Genomic DNA, 19753 nt, shown 5'->3' with positions numbered 1-19753 from the left:
TGCTCCCACCGCCCTTCAGCTCTTAGTGGGCGCCCACGGTTCTCCCAGGATGTCTCCCGTCTGGAGGGCAGCTTTGGAGGTGTCCAGGTAGCTCAGCCTGGGGGGCATGTCCACTCCCAATCTGCCCATTCCCACCCTCCCTGCCACCGCCTGCTGCAGGCCTTGGTGCTAAGGAAGTAGGGAGAGCAGGCTTTCCCCTGCCCCCGGGACACCCACCCAGTTTTGGTGTGTGCTGCCCATGTCTGCAGTGGCACACACCACTGGAAGGGCTCAGCTTGAGTCCTCTCAGGTCTTTCTCCCTGGCTCCCCCAAGTCCTTCCTGCCTTTCGGGAACTGGGCAGAGGTCAGAGCTCCCTCCTCTGTGAGCTGTCCCCTGTCCCCTGGTTACCAGTGAGCAAGGCCTGTGTGAGGGCATAGAGAGCTGGTAGAGGGTCCGCCATCCTGCTTCCCTGCAGCCTGTCCCCCCTCACTGTGACACACCATAGCCACTCAGAGCCAGATGGGTTCACAGCTGTTGTGTCTGGCTGGGCCTGGAGCAGGGGTGGGCAGATGTGGGCTCGTCTACAAAGTGTTCCACCAGGGCCCAGCTTGCAGTCTTCCCACCTGCTGTGACCCCACCTGGGGGCAGGGTCTGCATAAGCTCGCAGAGCTTGGGGACCGGGTTTTGGTGTGGGCCTGAGCCCAAAGGCTGCCCCAGTTGTTTCCCAGAAGGGCCTCTCATCTGCAGGAGCCAGAGGGCACTGACCCTCCAGTAGGCCACAGGCTGGAGCGGGTGTGCTGGGCACGGTGCCCTGGCTGCTCGGGGCTGCCGGGTCCTGCTTCAGCAGACCTTTCCTCCCAGCCCTCCAGGACGCTGCACCCTGGGCGACAGGTGCTTGGCCTGGTGGGGTGCCTGCCTTCAGGGGGGTCCGGGGGCTGTGGGTGCATGGCCTCCGTGTGTGTGTGCGTGCCTTCTCCTGAGTGTGCAGTGAAGACCGTTCTACCTCTGGGAGGAGCCAGGCCCCGCCTGCCTCTCTTGGCTCATTTCTTATCCAGGAAGTGGGACTCGGGCTGCTGCTGCCCAGCCCTGCCCAGGCAGGGCTTCCTCACCTGCAGGGGTGGGGGAGAGAAGGGCATCCAGGGTGGCCTGGCCGGACCCTGCAGGTAGGCCACAGAGCTCGGGGCACAACGGAACGGCCTCAGAGCACCCAGGGTTTCCCCCTGGTCACAGGCCAGGGCTGGTCACCTGCCTGGGGGTCCCAGAATGATCATCATCCGGGGGGGTCCTGTCCTTGCAAGGAAAGTAAATGTCCCAATGGCAGAGGGGTCTTGGCCAGCCAGGCCACCAGGTGCTCCTCTGCCTCCCGTGTGTCCGGATCCACTGTCTGCCTCCCTTCACCTGCCCTGTGTTTCCCTGTCAACATTTTGCTGGCATTTGGGCAATAAAGTGAGGCTGTGGTTCATGTACTTGCTTGCTCCCTCCGCTTGTAGCTTCTCTCTTTTTGGAGCCCATGGGAAAGAGGAATGGGGTACCCACCCCTTGTGCCCTAACAGGGCCACTGGTCCACAAACAAAGCTGTTTCATTGAGCGCCTGCAGGCCGTGTCTCAGATGGGAAAGAGGTTCAGAGGAGATGACCTGCCCAGGGTCCCACAGCAGGGAGGTGCTGGAGCCTCGGTCAGAGGCAGGCTCACATCAAGGAGACCTGCCTGGGGCAGCAGACGCCATCCCTTCCAGGGCCAATTTATTGTAATAAATAGGATGAACACAGTTGGCAAACAGGAACACTTGAGAGCCCCTGTTCCTCGAGGTCAGACTGGTGCAGGAGGAGGTGACTGAGCGCAGGGCCTGGGCCCTGGCCTTTGGGAATCTGGAATGTTCCCATGATGTCCAATGAGACCCTTATGGGTGCAGACCCCCCCCTTCCTCCCCAGGCCACAACGCTCGATGTGGCCTGCTGGTCAGAGCCATGTCCTCTCTTCCCTCACCACAGAGGGGAGCTGGGAGCATCGCTGTGTCCAAGCAGGCTGCCCAGTCCTGTCCCAGATGCCTGGCCTTGCTCTCCGGTGGCCAGGCTGCCTCCCCAGTGGGTCTCAGCCAGTGTGTGTCACCCACAGGCTGTCCGAGTTGGGGCTGGGGCTGGCTGGGCACTGCCGGCCCGGGTTCTCGATGCTTGGTCTTGCGCCTCTGGGGCTCTGGGGCACGAGGCCAGTGGCCGCTCCTCCTGGCCTTGGGGCACGAGGCCAGTGGCCGCTCCTCCAGTGGCCGCTCCTCCGGGCAGGCCCCAGCCTAGCGCAGGAGGGATCTCCTCTGGGTGCGGAAGAAGGACTCGATCTGCTCTAGCGACCGGCCCTTGGTCTCAGGCACGCAGCAGCCAGTGAACAGCAGGTTCACCAGGCAGATGGCGGCGAAGAAGAAGAAAGGAACCTGGAGGCCGAAAGCGTTCTGGGGGCACAGAACGGGTATGGGGTCATACGGGGGGGACCCTGCTAATGTAGGCCAGACTCACTGGTGCTGGCATCAGCTGCTCCCCTGCCCAGGGCTGTCCAGGGCCTCTGCGTTGTTTCCAGGAGGAAACCCACAGGCCTTAGTGTGGCATCTAGGGCCTTTAAGGTCTACAAACAGCGTGCCCTGCAGCCTACCTTCCCAGGAGCCTGCCCCGGCCCGGGGCCTCCTGCCTCAGCCTCAGCCCAGCCCTCTCCCCCAGGACCTGCCCATCGGGTTCCAGTGGCTTAGCTCCCGCCTGCAGGCCTGGCCACAACTGCCTGACTGGGGGTACACTCACTCTCTTCTGGGGCACCCCTCAGGCCTCGTGCCCTACGCCCTGCAGCTCCACTCTGCTGGGACTGAGCACACACACACACACACACACACACACACACACACCTGCACAGCACCACTGGGCGCTCAGTGTGAGCCCCCCCTGCAGACCTCGACAGGAGGCCTGGCTCCCCTCGGCCACTCTCAAGGCTACTTCTGTTTCTCATGAGGAGAGGCCTCCCTGGTCCAGGGCCGGGCACTCACCACCACTGGCAGGAAGGACTTGGTGAGGGCGAAGGCTGTGAGCCAGCTGCCGAGCACACAGAGCCCCGAGGCCACGCCGCGGGCACGCAGAGGCAGGATCTCGGACATGAGGAGCCAGGTGATGGGCCCCCAGCCCATGGCATAGCCTGCCCAGAGAGGGGAGAGGGGCAGCTGACGGCCGGCATGCAGGCCTGACACATGCCACCATGCACAGGCCGGGCCTCTTCCCTGGCTGCCCGCCACCCGGCCTCACCCATGATGAAGGACATGGCAGCCAGCAGGGGCACCAGCGTGAGGTAGCTGCTGGAGGTGGCCGGGGGCAGCTCTGTCCCCACCACGGCCCCACTCTCCAGACCCACAGTGCTGTTAGGGGTCAGAGGCCTTGGACCGAAGTGGATGTACAGCCCCAGCGTCAGGTTGGCGGCGAACATGATGGATGCTATGGACAGACAGATGGCCCTCCCGGGGCCAGGACCACTGAGGCAGCTTCTCTGGGGAGGCCCCTTTGCGAGCCCCCCACGCAGCCCATGCCCGTGCATCCTGGGGCTCATGGGGGCCAATGTGGGACTTCCCAGCAGAGCAGCAGCTGGTCCAGAGCTGGGTCCCATGGAACCCACCGTGGGGTGGCCAGTGTGGCTTGTCTATTCATGCAGCCCACTCCAGCAGACCCTCCCGGAGCTGCTGGTGCCTGCCCACCTCAAGGGCAGGCCCGGGCACTCCCCAGTCCCAGGCTTACCCAGTGCACACCCGGCAAGAGCGCCCAGGGAGGGACTGGGGAGCACTCACCCGAGACAAAAAGCAGCACCTTGCGGCCAGCCAGGTCCATGGTGAGGGCGGCTATGAGCACAGAGAGGAGCCTCACGGCCCCCACGATGGCTGCGTCATCCTTGGGGGGCTGTGGGGAGGGAGGCCCCACACTGAGAGGCAGCAGTCCTGCCCCTGGCCCAGGGCAGAGACATCTGTCGCCTCCACCCCTGCCCCTCGACCCTGAGCCTCTGGATCCTGCAGAATTGAGGCTTAAAAATGACTTGCTATTAATCTCCAAATCTCATCTATGTCTGAGCCTGAGCACAGGCTCGTGAAGCGAAGCTCTTATCTGCGCTCTGCAGACGAGGAAGCTGAGGCTCACAGGGGAAGAGGCGCTCCAGCAGGGGCAGGGCCGTGGGGGCCCCGAGCCCGGGCGCGTGCATGCCTTCCCACAGCCCTGTGCATTTCAGTGGGAACTACCTGCGCTTGGGCAGGTGAGGGCCCTGGTCGCCTCCACCCCGCGCAGACCTGGGTTCGCCTGTCTGCTCACTGCTGGGTCCCTGACACCTGCTCGGGGCAGGTACCCTGAGAGCACAGGGGGCGCTTTGAGCCCAGGCCTCTGTGAGGGGCCTGGCCTGGGCAGGCGGATGGCCAGGGCCAGGCTGCGGCGGCAAAGGGGCCACGCTCACCAGCAGGACGTTGGTGCTGTCGAAGATGGGCTGCAGGTAGACCAGGATGGGCGTGACGCCAGTGAGCTGCTGCAGGAAGCGCATCAGCAGGGCGATGGCGATGGGCCGGTGCACATGAGGGTCCCGGACCTCTGCCCACGACACGCGGCTGCTCTGGAGACACGGGACTGCCGCTGAGGGGGCGGTGCTGGGGGTCCCAGCAGGCGACCGCCCTGATCCTCCCACTGCACAGCGGCAGCAGCCCGGGCTCTGGGGACAGGCCCAGGGGAGCCCTACCCCCACCCTGACTCCTGGGGGAACGGGTTGGCGAGGCAGACTCCCCCTTGTCGCGCTCTCCCGGCAACCCAGAGTGTCTGCTGCAAACCTCTCACCTCACCTGACCCTCACTTGGCCCAGGTCTGGGGCCGGGACCACCACTATCCCCACAAAGAGCAACCAAGGCTCAGGAAGGCTGGCTGCCCGCGTGGGTGCCCCACCCCTCCTGCACCTGAGTCTGGACGTTGTCCTGGATCTGCTCAAACTCCCAGCGGATATCGGCGTCCACCCCGCGCAGCCAGGCCAGTGCCTGCCGTGCCTCCTCCTCCCGGCCCCGCGAGAGCAGGAAGCGTGGCGAGTTGGGCACAAGGCTGAGCAGCAGGACCATGGCGAGCACGGGGCCCTCACCGGCCACCGCCAGCCAGCGCCACGGCAGCAGGAGGCCTGGGAGCGAGAAGGGGGTGAGAGGCTGGCGGTCTCAGCCCACGGCAGAGCTGAGCCTCTGAGCAACCTCATCTACCCTTCAAAGTCTAGCCCAAGTACCACCTCCTACAGGAAACCTTCCTGGATTGCCTCGGACCGCCCATGATCTCAGCTAGGAGTGGCTGCAGACTGTCCAGGCGCTAGCACACAGTGGGTCCACCACAGAGTGGCAGCTCCATAAAGGGTCTCAAGGGCCACAGCAGGGTGAGGCAGGGGCCAGCTGCTCAGGCTTGGCCCTGAGCCTCCACCTCCCCTCCCCGACTGCATCAAGCAGAACAGCTGCACTCTGATCTGCTGTTTTCTCGAGGGACTTCCCACATCAGGCTGTATTTGATGGAGCATTCTGTTTAAAGAGCACTTGAAGAATGCTGGTCCAGGAAAAGCCCTAATGCCCAGACAGGGTGGGAGACAGGTGACTAAAGAGGGGCAGGAAATTACCTAGAGGCACACAGCATACCAGTGGTCGAGCTAAGCCTGGAAGCCGGGTCTCTTGCCACCCAGGATTCTTTGGGGTGAAGCATTATTTCCTTCTCATCCGGGTCTACTCCGCACCCCATCACTCCTCCCTCCAGTACTTGTCTGAGCAATACTTGCCAAGGGCATACAGGGACAGCGATCCAAACACTGCCATGAGCTGCGGTGTAGCCCCCAGGGCCCCACGCACTCCTGGGGGAGAAATCTCAGACACGTAGACCTGGAAGACAAATGCGGCCCCCACCAGGCCTTTGGTGAGGAGGTGCAGGCCCCCCAGGCCCAGCCTGGATTGGGGAGGCTGGCTGTGGTGAACTGGGGGCAGCAGGAGGTAGGAGCAGAACTCAAGCTGGGCTTCTCATGGCCTGAGGAATCATGGCCTGATATCCCCCTGCCTCAATTTCCCTCAACGTAAGTGGGCAGAAGACTCAATTTCCAGCTTCACTGGAAAGCTAGAAATTAAGCAGCCCCAAGGACACCCAGCCTCTGGCCAAGCAGTAGAATCTGGGTTACCATCAAGGACCCTTACCCCATCCTCTGAGCTCCCTCGGGCCAGCTGACCGGTAAGCGTGGAGCTCGGAACAAGATCAGAAATTCCCAGGGAAGGCACCAGCAGCGACTTCCCTTCCCCAGCTCTTACTCAACAAGGATTTTCTCCAGTTGAGCAATGTATCTCTCTGTGGTCAAGAAATGGGTCAGGAAGTGTGGGGAGTCCGGCGTGGGGGCAGCTAGGGACATGGGGGCAGGTCTCCCTGAAAGTAGCTGCCCTGGCAGAGGCAGGTTGGAGCGGTAGGCTGAGCCACAGAGGAAGACAAACACATTTCCGTTGTCCAGTGGGGACAGAAGCCAGGACCACAGTTAAACTGAGGCTGTGAGGAGCCCGGGCTGGACGGGCCTGGCCTCACCGGTATACAGGCAGCCGTGAGCCCCCCAGCAAAGCCCGTCAGCGTTCTTCCCAGCAGCAGCATCCAGAAGCCGTGGGCACCTGCCATGAGTGCGTAGCCGGCGGCCGAGGGTACAGCTGAGAACATGATGCTGAGTTTCCTGCCCAGGAGGTCGTTGAGGACCATGGCGCTGAGGCCCCCAGCTGCCGCTCCCAAGGTGAACACGGACTGCAGAGAGAAGAGGTGAAGACAGACGGAGGGCACTGAGCCACCCCAGTGCCCACCAGAGCCAAAGACTGCCTCTTCTCCAAGCTGCCAGGCTGCCTCCAGGAGGCTGTGCTGCAGGGCAGCTGGTCCAGGGTTCAAGCCAGCGATGGTAGTAAGACTCCTGTCTCTGGGGGCATATAAGCACCATGTGGACACCAACTGTTAGGGATGCCACAAAGGGGGTCCTGCTTTGGGGAGGAGTGGGGGCCGCATGTCCACAGTAGCCCTGTCCAGTAGGAAGTTTAAACGTCTAACATTCAGGGGTAGTGACCAGGTCCCAGTCTCTGCTACTCACTAGGGCAGTGTGACTTGGGCACAATGTTTCTCCTGGCCAAGACTCCCCTTCCTCAGCTGTATTATGGGGAGAGCAAGAGTACCCAGCTCTCAGAACTGCTCAGGGGGTCAAGGGACTTGGGTGCAAAGTGCCCAGCTCATGCCTGCACAAACTAAGTGCCCAGGAAACACACAGGGTTTTCTCTTGGTCACTCTGCCATAATTCTAAAACCCAAGGCTTCTCGGATTGTGGCTTGAGAATCCTGGGCACTTAGATCTGGGCCCTTTCTCCCCATTTGCCCACGCCCTGTCCTGGGCACATGCATGAATGGTCCCTGGAACTGCCTCACCCCATGCATGCAGACAGGGTGTCTGCCCTATCGTCGTAGCCCTTCCATGACACCTCCCTGCATGGTGTGTGGGTCTGCGGAGACCTTGAAGTATACCTCCCTCCGCTCTTACCCACGCCTTCTCTGCTGGCTTTCACTTCCTCTTTTGTTTCAGGGCAATCATCTGGCCTCACCCCAAGACCTAAGCTTCCTGGGAATGGGGGGAGTGGGGCAGGCCCTGGAGGGGGTCTCAAGGCTGGCTTTTTGGGGGTCTCTCGCTGGGAACAGAGCTCGGTGGGCCCTGCCTTGCCCCACCCTGTCCCTGTTCTGAGCCTGGCCCTTACCCCAAACCAGGAGGCCTGGGCTTCCGTGAGACGCAGGTCCAGGTCCAAGGAGCGCTCCAGCGCCGGGATGACCGGGGAGGTGTAGACCAGGGCATAGCCGAAACTGAAGTTGCCCAGCACCGCCGCAAAGGTGGCCAGGAACACCCTCCTGTTCTGCAGGGCCCTGGTGAGGAGGCGACAGAAGGCCCGGGCTCTGATTCCCTCCCCCCCACACTGCTGTCGGCTTGGAGCCCAGCAGCCCAGCTCAGCCAGCAGAGCCGGGAGGCCTGAGTGGAGGGCGGGTCTGATCGGCATCCTACCCACCCACCCAGGGCCAGTAAACCCAGCTCTCCTGGAAAATTCTCCGGGCGTGGGAATAGTCTGAGGCTGTGTCTGGTCACCAGGGCTGGGTCATTTTTCTCCAGGCAAGAGGAAGCTTGGGTTTTGGTCCCAGCTCTGTCACTGAAGGCTTGCTGTGTGACCTTAGCCAAACCCCTCACCTTCTCTGGGCCCCAGTCTTCCTGTCTGTGCCAGCTGGGGGCTGGGTTCGGGACTCCTTTAGGTGGCCCTGCCCTAGGGGGAACCAGTTCCTTAGACGACTACAGGGCCTGAGCCAAGAGGGAGTCAGATGGCCGGTGGGTGGCCATCCACCAAAAGTTAAAGGATGCCCAGGTGGGAGCCAGCCGCCTGCCGGGGACCAGGGCCATTCCCAGCCCCCACCTCCTCCCCACGCTCTGCGACTCTCACCCGACCCGCGCCCTCTGCCACTGCGACGGGGGCGGCCTCTCGGGGAAGGTGTCGTAGTCCCGGGCCTCGGCTCCCAGCAGGGGCTCCTGCATGGCGGGCCTCGCGTCTCAGGGCGCGCCCAGGGGGTCGGGGCCCGGCAAGGACGCGCTCGCGCCCGCAGCGGCTCGGAGCCTGACATCCCGCCCGGAGCGCGCAGCTCTGCGCAGGTGACCCGCAGGGAGGCTCCGCCCCGCGCCCGCCATTGGCTGCAGGGCGGCCCTGCAGAGGCGGTGCGGGCCAATGGGGCGGCCGCACGCTGCGCGGATGCTCGGGATGCGGAGCCGCTGCCCGCCGGGGCGGGGCGGGGCGGGGCGGGGCGCGGGCGCCGGACTTTCCCCCGCGCGGCGGGACCGAGGGGGAAGCCCGGGGCGGAGGGACGGGGTCCGGCCGCGTCACGCAGGGCCTCGAGGGCAGCCCGGGTCCCGTCCAGCCGGGTTCCCGCTGCACGCGGCGCTGCCCGCTTCCATCTGTGTGGCAGCTGTGGGGCGGGCACCGTGTCCCCTTTCTGTGGAAGGGGGCAGGTGGCGCTCAGAGAGGCGCAGCGGTTCGCCAAGGTCACGTAGCGCGTATGCGAGGAGAGGGCATCTCACTCCCCCCCAACGAAGCCTGTGCGCCTCGCCTGACCCCCCCCCTCCATCGCGTCCCAGGGTCACCGCTGCCACCGGGCTTCCCCTCCCTGTAGGTGTGGCTAGTATCCAGGACAGCGGAGGGTGTGCGGGATGGGGGCAGAGGAAAGAGGGGGCAGGCAGCTCCACCGACGTCTGTCTCTGTTCTTTTCTAGATTGTAAAGATAACTTGGGCTTGTAAATCACTCGGGTGACAAAACTGAAATGAAAAAAAAATTAAGAAAAGCAGAAACTGAACTCTCCCTAGGAGCAGCCTCCTAAAACAACACAGTGGATAGCTCCAGCTCGCCCTTTGGATTTTTTCAGGAAGAGGAAGAATTCCCCTGTGGGATGGATGTGTCACAGATATTCTTAAACTGGTCGCTTGTTGTTGAATATCTGGGTAATTCCCAAATGATTGGAAAAGCTGTCAAAATAGTAAGGCTTTCCCAAAAGTTATTATAATTCTTTTTATTATAATTGTAATGTAACTATGGAGAAGTGATAGAGGGAGAAATAGGGAGAAAGCCCTGTCCATCTCCCAACGGGGTTTCTTTATAAAATTAATTTTAATTACACAAATAATTCACATTCCGCTTGTAAAAATGAAAACATTTTGACCCTACCATGGTCTTCTTTCCACCGCTACAGAATTAACAACCCAGCAGGGTTTTTAGTGTCTCCTTCCTTCCAGTCTTTTCTCCCCAAGGGCCTGGTTTGCATATTTGTCACCAGGGTGTGCAAACATTTTACACGACATTGTAAATAGTTTCTTAGACTCAGGCTCACTCAATAAATGGTGACTTATAGGTATTGATATACAGTCCTTGTAACTGTATTTTAAAAATTGAAATATAACAAATCTTAAATGTACAGCTCAATGAATAAATCTCTCTGTGCACCCCCATAATCACTGCCCAGAGCAAGAAATGGAAGATTTTTGGTCAACCCAGAAAATCGCTAGGAGCCCTCCCAGCCATGCCCCGGGAGGCTCTACTGACCTCTCTGTGCGTCATTTCATTTCCCTGTTCTTGAATGCCATGCAAATGGAACCACACCCTTTTTGTTTCTGCCTATTTTCTTCCCTAACATTATTTTTTTCTTTTAAAATCAACTTCATTAAGGTATAATGTACATACAGGAAAGTGCACCTAACCCTGACCCTAACCTTTTTTCTCTTTGTTTCTTTTATTTTATTTGTTAAGGATACCAACATACAAACACAAACATCCTTACCATATGATCATTCCATTCTTGATATATAATCAATAAGTCACAATACATCACATAGTTGTATATTCATCATCATGATCATTTCTTAGAACATTTGCATCAATTCAGAAAAAGGCATAAAAAGAAACAGAAAAAAATTCATGCATACCATACCCCTTACCCTTCCCTTTCATTGATTTCAATCTACTAAATTTGTTTTGACATTTGTTTTCCCTATTATTTATTTATTTTTAATCCATATGTTTTACTCATCTGTCCATAAGGTAGCTAAAAGGAGCATCAGACACAAGGTTTTCACAATCACACAGTCACACTGTGAAAGTTGTATCATTATACAGCCATCTTCAAGAAACATGGCTACTGGAACACAGCTCTACATTTTCAGGCAGTTCCCTCCAGCCTCTCCATTACACCCTAACAAAAAGGTGACATCTATATAATGGTTACAATAACCTCCAGGATAACCTCTCTGCTCTGGAATCTCTCAGCCATTGACACTTTATTTTGTCTCATTTCTCTCTTTCCCCTTTTTGTCGAGAAGGTTTTCTCAGTCCCTTGATGCTGAGTCCCAGCTTATTCTTGGATTTCTGTCCTACATTGCCAGGAAGGTCCACACCCCTGGGAGTCATGTCCTATGTAGAGAGGGGAAGGGCAGTGAGTTTGCATGTAGTTTTGGCTGGAGAGAGAGAGGCCACATCTGAGCAACAGAAGAGGTTCTCTAGGGGTGACTCTTAGTCCTAATTTTAAGTAGGCTTAGCCTATTCTTTGCGGGGTTGTTTCATATGAACAAACCCCAAGATTGGGGACTCAGCCTATTGCTTTGGTTGTCCCCACTGCTTGTGAGAATATCAAGAGTTCTCTACTTGGGGAAGTTGAATTTTCCCCCTTTCTCACCCTTCCCCCAAGGGGACTTTGCAAATACTTTTTTATTCACTGTTCAAATCACTCTGGATAACTCTAACCTTTTGACGACTGTATAACCTGGTTAGCTGCCACATCGATCAAGATATAGAACATTTCCAACCTCATACAAGGTTCCCATTCTGTCCCCCTCTCTCCCACCCCCAGGAAACTGCTGGTCTGCTTTCTCTGACTGTAGATTAGATTGATCTTTCTAGAAATTTATATGAAGAGAACTATGTCTTAAACTCTTTTTTGACCTGACTTCTTTCACTCAGCATGCTTATGCGATTCTTTTATGTTGCTTGTTGAGCTTTTTAGTTTGTTATGCTTTGAGGCTGAGTAATGTTAAGTGAACTAAAATGGCCACCTGCATCGGACATTGTGGGAAAAAGACCTGGTCCCAAGAAGGGTTTTGCTAGAGGACAAACGCAATTGACCTGTAGGTGTTTTCCAAGAAAACAGAACACACCCTACAGGGTTGCTGAAAAGGAGCACCTGATGACAAATTTAGTTTCCTTGTAGTAAAGAGAGCTTATCAGAGGGGACAAGCGAATTGTACCAATTGATGTACATCTGCTTCCCATTTTGTGAGACCCCCCCCCATGTAAAATTAAAAAGTTAATATTGGCCAATCAGACAATGATTCCGCATTTGCCCTAAATGAGCTTACCCTTTCCACCGCAAGGGTGGAGCTCCCTTCTATTTTCTGATTGGGATGCTGCTCGATTTCATGAATGACTCAGTAAAGCTGTGAGACCCTAAGTTGCGTGAAGTTTGTCTTTCATCAGTTTTGCATCAAGAGTGGGACCAAAGGAGAAAGGTGAAGACGGCTGCTGAGCCCTCTGAGTTCTCTGTCCCGGGGCTGTCTCCAAGAGCCATGAGTAAGGCCCTCTGGAAACTGAGCTCCACTCTCTTTGTGTTGGAGCCTCCGATCTCACTAGCTTTTAGCCCAGAGACTGTGAGGCAATCTTTTAGGCCAGAAGGCTCACATTTTAAGACCCGAGTCTCTAGCCTTTTGGTGCAGTCTGGAATTTCATTCTTGCTACTGCTGGTTTCTTTGTCCTGTGCACCAGGTAAGAAGTGAACTGATACAGATGGAATCCTCAAAGACTAAAAGCATTGATTTTCACCGTCTGGCACCCCAGCAGACCATATGTTAAAACATTATGGACCCGAGGGCCCGGGTTCGATTCCCGGTGCCTGCCCATGTAAAAAATAAATAAAATCAATCAATCAATCAATCAATCAATCACTGGGCGGGTCATGGTGGCTCAGCAGGTAAGAATGCTTGCCTGCCATGCCCGAGGACCCGGGTTCGATTCCCAGTGCCTGCCCATGTAAAAAAATAAATAAAACAAATAAATAAATAAAAAACATTATGGAGCCCGCGCAGGTGGTTCAGTGGCAGAATGCTCAGCTTTCATGCGGGAGACCCAGGTTCGATTTCCAGACCATGCACTCCCCCCAAAAATAAATTTAAAAAATTTTAAAATTATGGGACTGGAAGCTATGCCTGTCTAACCAATAGGAAAATGTCACAAAAGTCAAACTAGAATTGCGATGGCCTTCATAGTAAATGTCCCAGTTAGACAAATTTACTCATCTCAGAGGTGCCGTCGAAGAAAAGGGTTGCTGAGTTAGGCCAAGAGGAATGCCTGTATTAATTGGTACCCAGATTCTACTAAGAAAAGCAAGACTGTAAAACAGTTATTATAAGCTAGTGAGTTTTCTATTTCTATGTTTTCACATCTGACTTGTGACTGAAAAACCTGAAATTGAAACTATATGCTCTCTATTTGTGTCTGGGTCTGTGTGTTCTGTCTCCAGATGGCATTATCAAATTAACATGTAAGAACTCTCAAAGAGTTCTACTCAAATATAAGCATGTATATAAAAATTAGTACTCCCACAGTCCTGGAAATTAAGGAAACCAAACTTCTAATATTTCTAATGAAAAAAAGAAAATTCATAGAATTATAAATATTTTTAAAAATTTCAAGCTCAAAAATAAAAAATAAATAAATAAAAAATAAAAAAATTCAAGCTCATGTAATTCAGAAAAACCTTTGATCAATGGGACGAGCTTAATATTGTTAGTTAAATAAAAATGACTATGCCTTATTAGTTATCAAGTAAAATACAATCTAAACACAATTTTATTTTAGTTTGGTATATTCTCCCTAAATTTACCCTTCTTTGCTAACCAAATAAGCTAGCATTTTATCTACTTGGTCTTTAAGATGATGAAAAATATAAATTTGTTGTTAACCAGGTTGAGTTGTTATTCTGACAAACTTTATTTTGAGAATAATTGTGTCTTGTAGGAGGTCAGCTTGAAGACAGTTTCTGAGATCTTTTTGGTTACTTAAGCGTGTGTCAAGTATGCAGGACGTGTTTTTGTTAAGAAAAAAAATGGCTTTGTCCAAAAGTGAAATGACTGGTTGTGCAGAATGAGGGAGAGAATGGATAGGGGAAGCCCGAATGGATACTGGAAGTTGTAGAAGGTTTGCAGGAAAGGAATTTCATTTGTCGTGGTCAAGAGTGGCCAAGATTTGTTGCGGGTCAAGATGGCGGTTTAACAACGTGCGCATTTTAGTTCGTCCTCCAGAACAACTACTAAATAACCAGAAACAGTACAGAACAGTTCCTGGGGCCACGATAGTGACCAGACACACAGCATACCCCAGTCTGGACCAGCTGGACTGGCTGCGAGCACCCCCCAGAACCGTGAGTTCCCAAAGCTGCGGCGGCCAGCGCCCCTCCCCCACAGGCTGCTTCCCAGAGGGGAAAGGAAAGGACTTTACCAGCAGCAGGGGCTGGGCACAATCCAACGCCAATTGTGGAACTAATTAACAAATTCTGACTACTAAAAATAGGCCCCCAGCTTAGGTGAACCTGATCAAAGCGGAGGTTGCTCATTTTTGTCCAGGCGCCAAGGGGCAGGACTGACAGAAAAAGGGGGAAAAAAAAAACCAAGAAGGAAACAGAGGTTTTTGTGGCTGTATATCTACAAAGGCTTGACTGCCTCTGGATACAGCAGCAGGACTTTTCAGGCTGCCACTGCCCCAGGCACAAGTGAGCTCTTTTGGGGGCTTGTCTGGAGCCTGTGCCTTCCCGGGGGGGGGGGGGGGGGGGGGGGTGTGTGAAGCCCCACCCAGGTGGAATCCCTCCATCAAGGAATTCAGACCCCAGGGCTTGGTAATTTGAAGCCATTAAAACCAGCCTACACCCTCTCCTCTGTCTCCACCACGCCCCCAGCAGGGAGAGTCTGCCAAAGTTAAAGGTACCGCATCATCTTATGCTGGTGGGACCTGCTGTCAGACAAGCACCACATACTGGGCAGGATAAGAAAAACAGAGTCCAGAGACTTCACAGGAAAGTCTTTCAACCTGCTGGGTCTCACCCTCAGGGAAAACCGACGCAGGTGACTCTTTCCTAATGATAGGAGGCCAGTTTGGTCTGGGAAAATCTGGCTGGGTCTATAATATCTAAGCAGACCCTCCTAAGCGTGTGTGGGGGCGGGGTGGGGGGGAAGGCACAACACAACCAGGGCAAGGAAATAAGAACTGAAAATTTCTCCTCTGTTAAACAAAACTTAAGCTAAATGTTCAGATAAAGCTGAACGGAATGTCAAACAACAGATAGAAAACAAATTCATCCAGCAAGAAAACCCTAGGTAAAAGAAGTGAAAGCAATCTCCAGAATAAACTAATTAAGGTAATTAAATGCTTAGACACCAGCAAAAAATAACAAATCACACTAGGAAAATTGAAGATATGGCCCAGTCAAAGGAACAAACCAACAATTCAAATGACATACAGGAGCTGAAACAATTAATTCAGAATGTACAAACAGACATGGAAAACCTCATCAAAAACCAAATCAGTGAATTGAGGGAGGATATAAAGAAGGCAAGGAAAGAAAAAAAAGAAGAAACTGAAAGTCTGAAAAAACAAATCACAGAACTTATGGGAATGAAAGACACAGTAGAAGAGATGAAAAAAAAATGGAAACCTACAGTGGTAGATTTCAAGAGACAGAACATAGGATTTCTGAACTGGAGAATGGAACATCTGAAATCCGACAAGAAACAGAAACTATAGGGAAAAAAATGGAAAAATATGAGCAGGGACTCAGGGAATTGAAAGATAATATGAAGCACACGAATATACGTGTTGTGGGTGTCCCAGAAGGAGAAGAGAAGGGAAAAGGAGGAGAAAAACTAATGGAGGAAATTACCACTGAAAATTTGCCAACTCTTATGAAAGACTTAAAATTACAGATCCAAGAAATGCAGCGTACCCCAAAGAGAATAGATCCAAATAGTCATACTCCAAGACATTTAATAATCAGAATGTCAGAGGTCAAAGAGAAAGAGAGGATCTTGAAAGCAGCAAGAGAAAAGCAATCCATCACATACAAGGGAGGCCCAATAAGACAGATCTCTCAGCAGAAACCATGGAGGCGAGAAGACAGTGTGATAATATATTTAAATTATTAAAAGAGAAAAACTGCCAACCAAGAATTCTATATCCAGCAAAATTGTCCTTCAAAAATGAGAGAGAAATTAAAACATTTTCAGACAAAAAAATCACTGAGAGAATTTGTGACCAAGAGACCAGCTCTACAAGAAATACTAAAGGGAACACTAGAGACAGATACGAAGACAGAAGAGAGAGGTGTGGAGAAGAGTGTAGAAAGGAAGACTATGAGTAAAGGTAAAAAGAAGGAAAATTAGATATGACATATAAAATCCAGAAGGCAAAATAGTAGAAGAAAGTACAACCCATGCAATAATAACACTGAATGGATTAAACTCTCCAATCAAAAGACATAGTCTGGCAGAATGGATTAAAAAACAGGACCCATCTATATGCTGTCTCTACTCAAAGGACACGAGGCCAGGGACACAAATGGACATTTACACATCAATGTTTATAGCAGCATTATCAACAATTACCAAGAGATGGAAACAGCCAAAATGTCCATCAACAGACAGTTGGCTAAACAAACTGTGACATTTACATAAGATGGAATATTATGCAGCTGTAAGACAGAATAAAGTTATGAAGTATGTAACAACATGAATGGACCTTAATGACATTATGCTGAGTGTGATTAGCCAGAAACAAAAGGACAAATACTGTATGGTTTCACTGACATGAACTGACATTAGTGAATATACTTGGAATATTTCCTTGGTCACAGAAACCATCAGGAGATAGAAATAGGGTAAGATAGTGGGTAATTGGAGCTGAAGGAATACAGATTGTGCAACAGGACTGAATATAAAAACTCAGAAATGGACAGCACAATATTACCTAACTGTAATACAATTATGTTAAAACACTGAATGAAGCTGCATATGAGAATGATAGAGGGAGGAGGGCTGGGGCATAAATGAAATCACAAAGAAAGATAGACGATAAAGATTGAGATGGTGTAATCTAGGAATGCCTGGAGTGTATAGTGATAGTGACTAAATGTACAAATTAAAAAAATGTTTTTGCATGAAGAAGAACAAAAAATGTCATTACTGCAGTGTGCTGAAAATAGATGGTACTTAATATTTAAAAATTTCAACTAATGTGTGAAACTAAAACAAAAAAATGTTTATTTGGTACAAATCTATACTTTGACTAGTGCATCTCCTAATATAACTTATGTAGATAGTTGATTGAACATCTTAAGTACGTGGAATTTTGTATGGGACATGAGATTTTGTTGGTTTGTCCAGGTGATGCCCTGATGAATCCCAGAGTGATTTGATCAGTGAGTGGAAAAGTATTTGCAACGTCCCCTTCGGGGAATGGTGAGAACGGGGGAAAACTCAACTTCCCCAAGTTGAATTCTTGATCTTCTCACAAGCAGTGTGGACAACCAAAGCTATAGGCTGAGCCTCCAGTCTTGGGGTTTGTTCATATGAAACTTAACCCCACAGGGGATAGGTCAAGCCTACTTTAAATTAAGCCTAAGAATCACCCCCAAGAGAACCTCTTTTGTTGCTCAGATGTGGCCTCTCTCTCCAGCCAACACAGCAAGCAGACTCACCACCCTCCCCCTGTCTATGTGGGACATGACTACCAGGGGTGTGGATCTTCCTGGCAACATGGAACAGAAATCCCAGAATGAGCTGAGATTCAGCATCAAGGGATTAAGAAAAACTCTAGAATGAGCTGAGACCCAGCATCAAGGGATTGAGAAAACCTTCTCGACCAAAAGGGGGAAGAGTGAAATGAGACAAAGTGTCAATGGCTGAGAGATTCCAAACAGAGTCGAGAGGTTGTCCTGGAGGTTATTCTTATGCATTAAGTAGATATCACCTTGTTAACCAAGATGTAATGGAGAGGCTGGAGGGAACTGCCTGAAAATGTAGAGCTGTGTTCCAGTAGCCATGTTTCTTGATGATGATTGTATAATGATATAGCTGTCACAATGTGACTGTGTGATTGTGAAAACCTTGTGTCTGATGCTCCTTTTATCTACCTTGTCAACAGATGAGAGGAACATATGGAATAAAAATAAGTAATAGGGGGAACAAATGTTAAAACAGATTTAGTCTGAAATGCTAGTGATAAATGAAAGGGATTAGTAAGGGGTATGGCCTGTAAAATTTTTCTTTTCTGTTTGTTGTATTATTCTGTTGTCTTTTTATTTCTTTTTCTGAATTGATGCTAATGTTCTGGGAAATGATCATGATGATGAATATGCAACTATGTGATGATATTGTGAATTGCTGAGTGTGTGTGTTGGGAATGTTTGTTTCTTGTAATTTTTTTCAATTAATAAAAAATTAAAAAAAAAAAGAGTGGCCAAGATTTGAGAGAATGATACTATTTTCCCGAGTTTTCTTATCAGAGAGTATCCTCATGCAAAATTAGAATTTGGTTTTCTCTCTGTTAAAAATGACAACATTTTCTTGCATTAATGGTCTGCTTTTAGTGAGAGGTTATAAACCACAACCTCTTAACCATCTGAGTGATCTGCCTAGAAGGCAAAGATTCCACGTCTTATCAGAATAATACCCCTTATTCATATTTATATTGACCTTTATAGTTTTAGAGAACAAGTCTTCTTACTTTTAAAAGAACTGCTTTTTATTTATTTATTTTTTTTACAATCATGCTAACTCCTATTTCCTCTTAAAATCTTTTATTGTCACTTTGGTTAAATGGGGAACCAAGGGCGGGCCTTGATGGCTCAGCAGGCAGAGTTCTCGCCTGCCATGCCACAGACCCAGGTTCAATTCCTGGTGCCTGCCCATGCAAAAAAAAAGAAAAAAAGATGGGGAACCAAATGTTGTTTCACAGTGACCCATTTTCCTATTGAACAAGCAAAGCATACTCATCAATGCATGTCTGCACCCCACTTTGTAAGAGCCGCCGTTATAGTTTCCTAGGCTGCTCCAAACAAATGCCATGAAATGGTCTGGCTTGAACAATGGGGATTCATTAGTTTACAGTTTTGAGGTCGAGAAAATGTCCAAATCAAGGCATCATCAAGGTGATGTTATCTTCCTGCAGACCTGCTGCGGGCAATCCTTGGCTCTGCCACAGGTGAGGCAGCTGGCAGTGACCGCAGGTCTCTTCTCTTCCGGGTTTCGTTGCTTTCAACTCCTTGATTTCATGGCTTTCTTTTCTCTTCTGAATTTCATCCTCTTCTAGAGGACACTTAACTGAAGTGCCCTTAATAAAAGATCCAACTTGTGATGGGTTTATACTCACAGAAATGGATTAACTAAGAACACCCCTTTTTGGGGGACACAGAGCTTCAAACCCACCCACTCCCCGCCCCTGACCATGCAAAATGGAAAACTAATGCCAGCCAATCAGAATATTTCCCCATGTGCCGCGGCATCTGCCCTCTAGAAGCCTCCCCCTTCCAGCCCCTAAGGGAGCTCCCTTCTCCTTAATCTCGTTGGAACGCTGCCCAATTCATGAATTGCTCGACAAAGCTGTGAGACCCTAAACTGCCTGGAAAGGTTTTCTTTGATCCATACGATCTTACAGTATGGATGTAGCACCGTCTGTTTATCCACTCGCCCTTTGATGGATGGTAGGGTTGTTTCCACTTTTGGCTGAAAGAGCAGAGCTGGTCTTGAACATGCCCACGTTTAACTGCCCTCAAGCGTCCCACTGAGTGGCTGGACCTTCATTTGTTGATGAATCTGCCATCATTGGACGTTAAGGCTGTTTCCAAATTTTTGCTTTTAAAATGGGCAAGGTGATGGGCATCAGTGCCCTTGACATTTCCTTCTGCGAGCACTGTTCCTGTGGCCCCCAAAGCCACTTGTCACCCCCTGTGGGTGGGTCTGCCACCTTCTCTTCTGCCACTGCCTCCTGGCCCTGCCCCAGACAGGTGCTGGGGGGCCTGGTCTCTGAAGATGCCTGCGGGCACTGTCTTCCTGAGCTTGGGCACCGAGGGCTCAGGAAGCCCCTCTGTTTATCTTCTTCAATCTGGAGCCCTCTCCCGCTTGCCCCACCCCCAGGCTGGAAGCTTCAGC

At 51.7% G+C, this 19753-nt stretch overlaps 1 protein-coding gene across 1 annotated transcript; it reads right to left on the bottom strand.

Annotated features, from left to right (window-relative positions):
• Positions 1-1033: 1033 nt before the first annotated feature.
• SLC2A6 (solute carrier family 2 member 6) lies at positions 1034-8591 on the bottom strand. Its single transcript, XM_077149065.1, has 10 exons — positions 8471-8591; positions 7745-7907; positions 6553-6759; positions 5771-5870; positions 4926-5137; positions 4439-4591; positions 3789-3897; positions 3256-3441; positions 3003-3148; positions 1034-2423 (listed from the first exon to the last, which is right to left on the bottom strand). The coding sequence occupies exons 1-10, from the start codon at positions 8560-8562 to the stop codon at positions 2268-2270; spliced, it is 1524 nt and encodes a 507-aa protein (XP_077005180.1). The 5' UTR covers positions 8563-8591; the 3' UTR covers positions 1034-2267.
• Between the last annotated feature and the right edge of the window lie 11162 nt (positions 8592-19753).

This window comes from Tamandua tetradactyla, chromosome 2 (assembly GCF_023851605.1).
Source record: "Tamandua tetradactyla isolate mTamTet1 chromosome 2, mTamTet1.pri, whole genome shotgun sequence".
NCBI lineage: Eukaryota > Metazoa > Chordata > Mammalia > Pilosa > Myrmecophagidae > Tamandua > Tamandua tetradactyla.
Note: the sequence above shows the minus strand (reverse complement) of the source record. Positions and strands in the feature narration are given on the sequence as shown.

What these genes read in the sequence shown, in the direction of transcription:
- SLC2A6 (XM_077149065.1), bottom strand. Translation starts at nt 8,562, where the DNA reads ATGCAGGAGCCCCTGCTGGGAGCCGAGGCCCGGGACTACGACACCTTC. An exon ending in GCTGTCCCTGTATGCCCTTG is followed by an intron (nt 5,138 to 5,770) that starts GCAAGTATTGCT and finishes TCTCGCTCCCAG; the next exon opens with GCCTCCTGCTGCCGTGGCGC. An exon ending in TGCCATGTCCTTCATCATGG is followed by an intron (nt 3,149 to 3,255) that starts GTGAGGCCGGGT and finishes CTCTCTGGGCAG; the next exon opens with GCTATGCCATGGGCTGGGGG.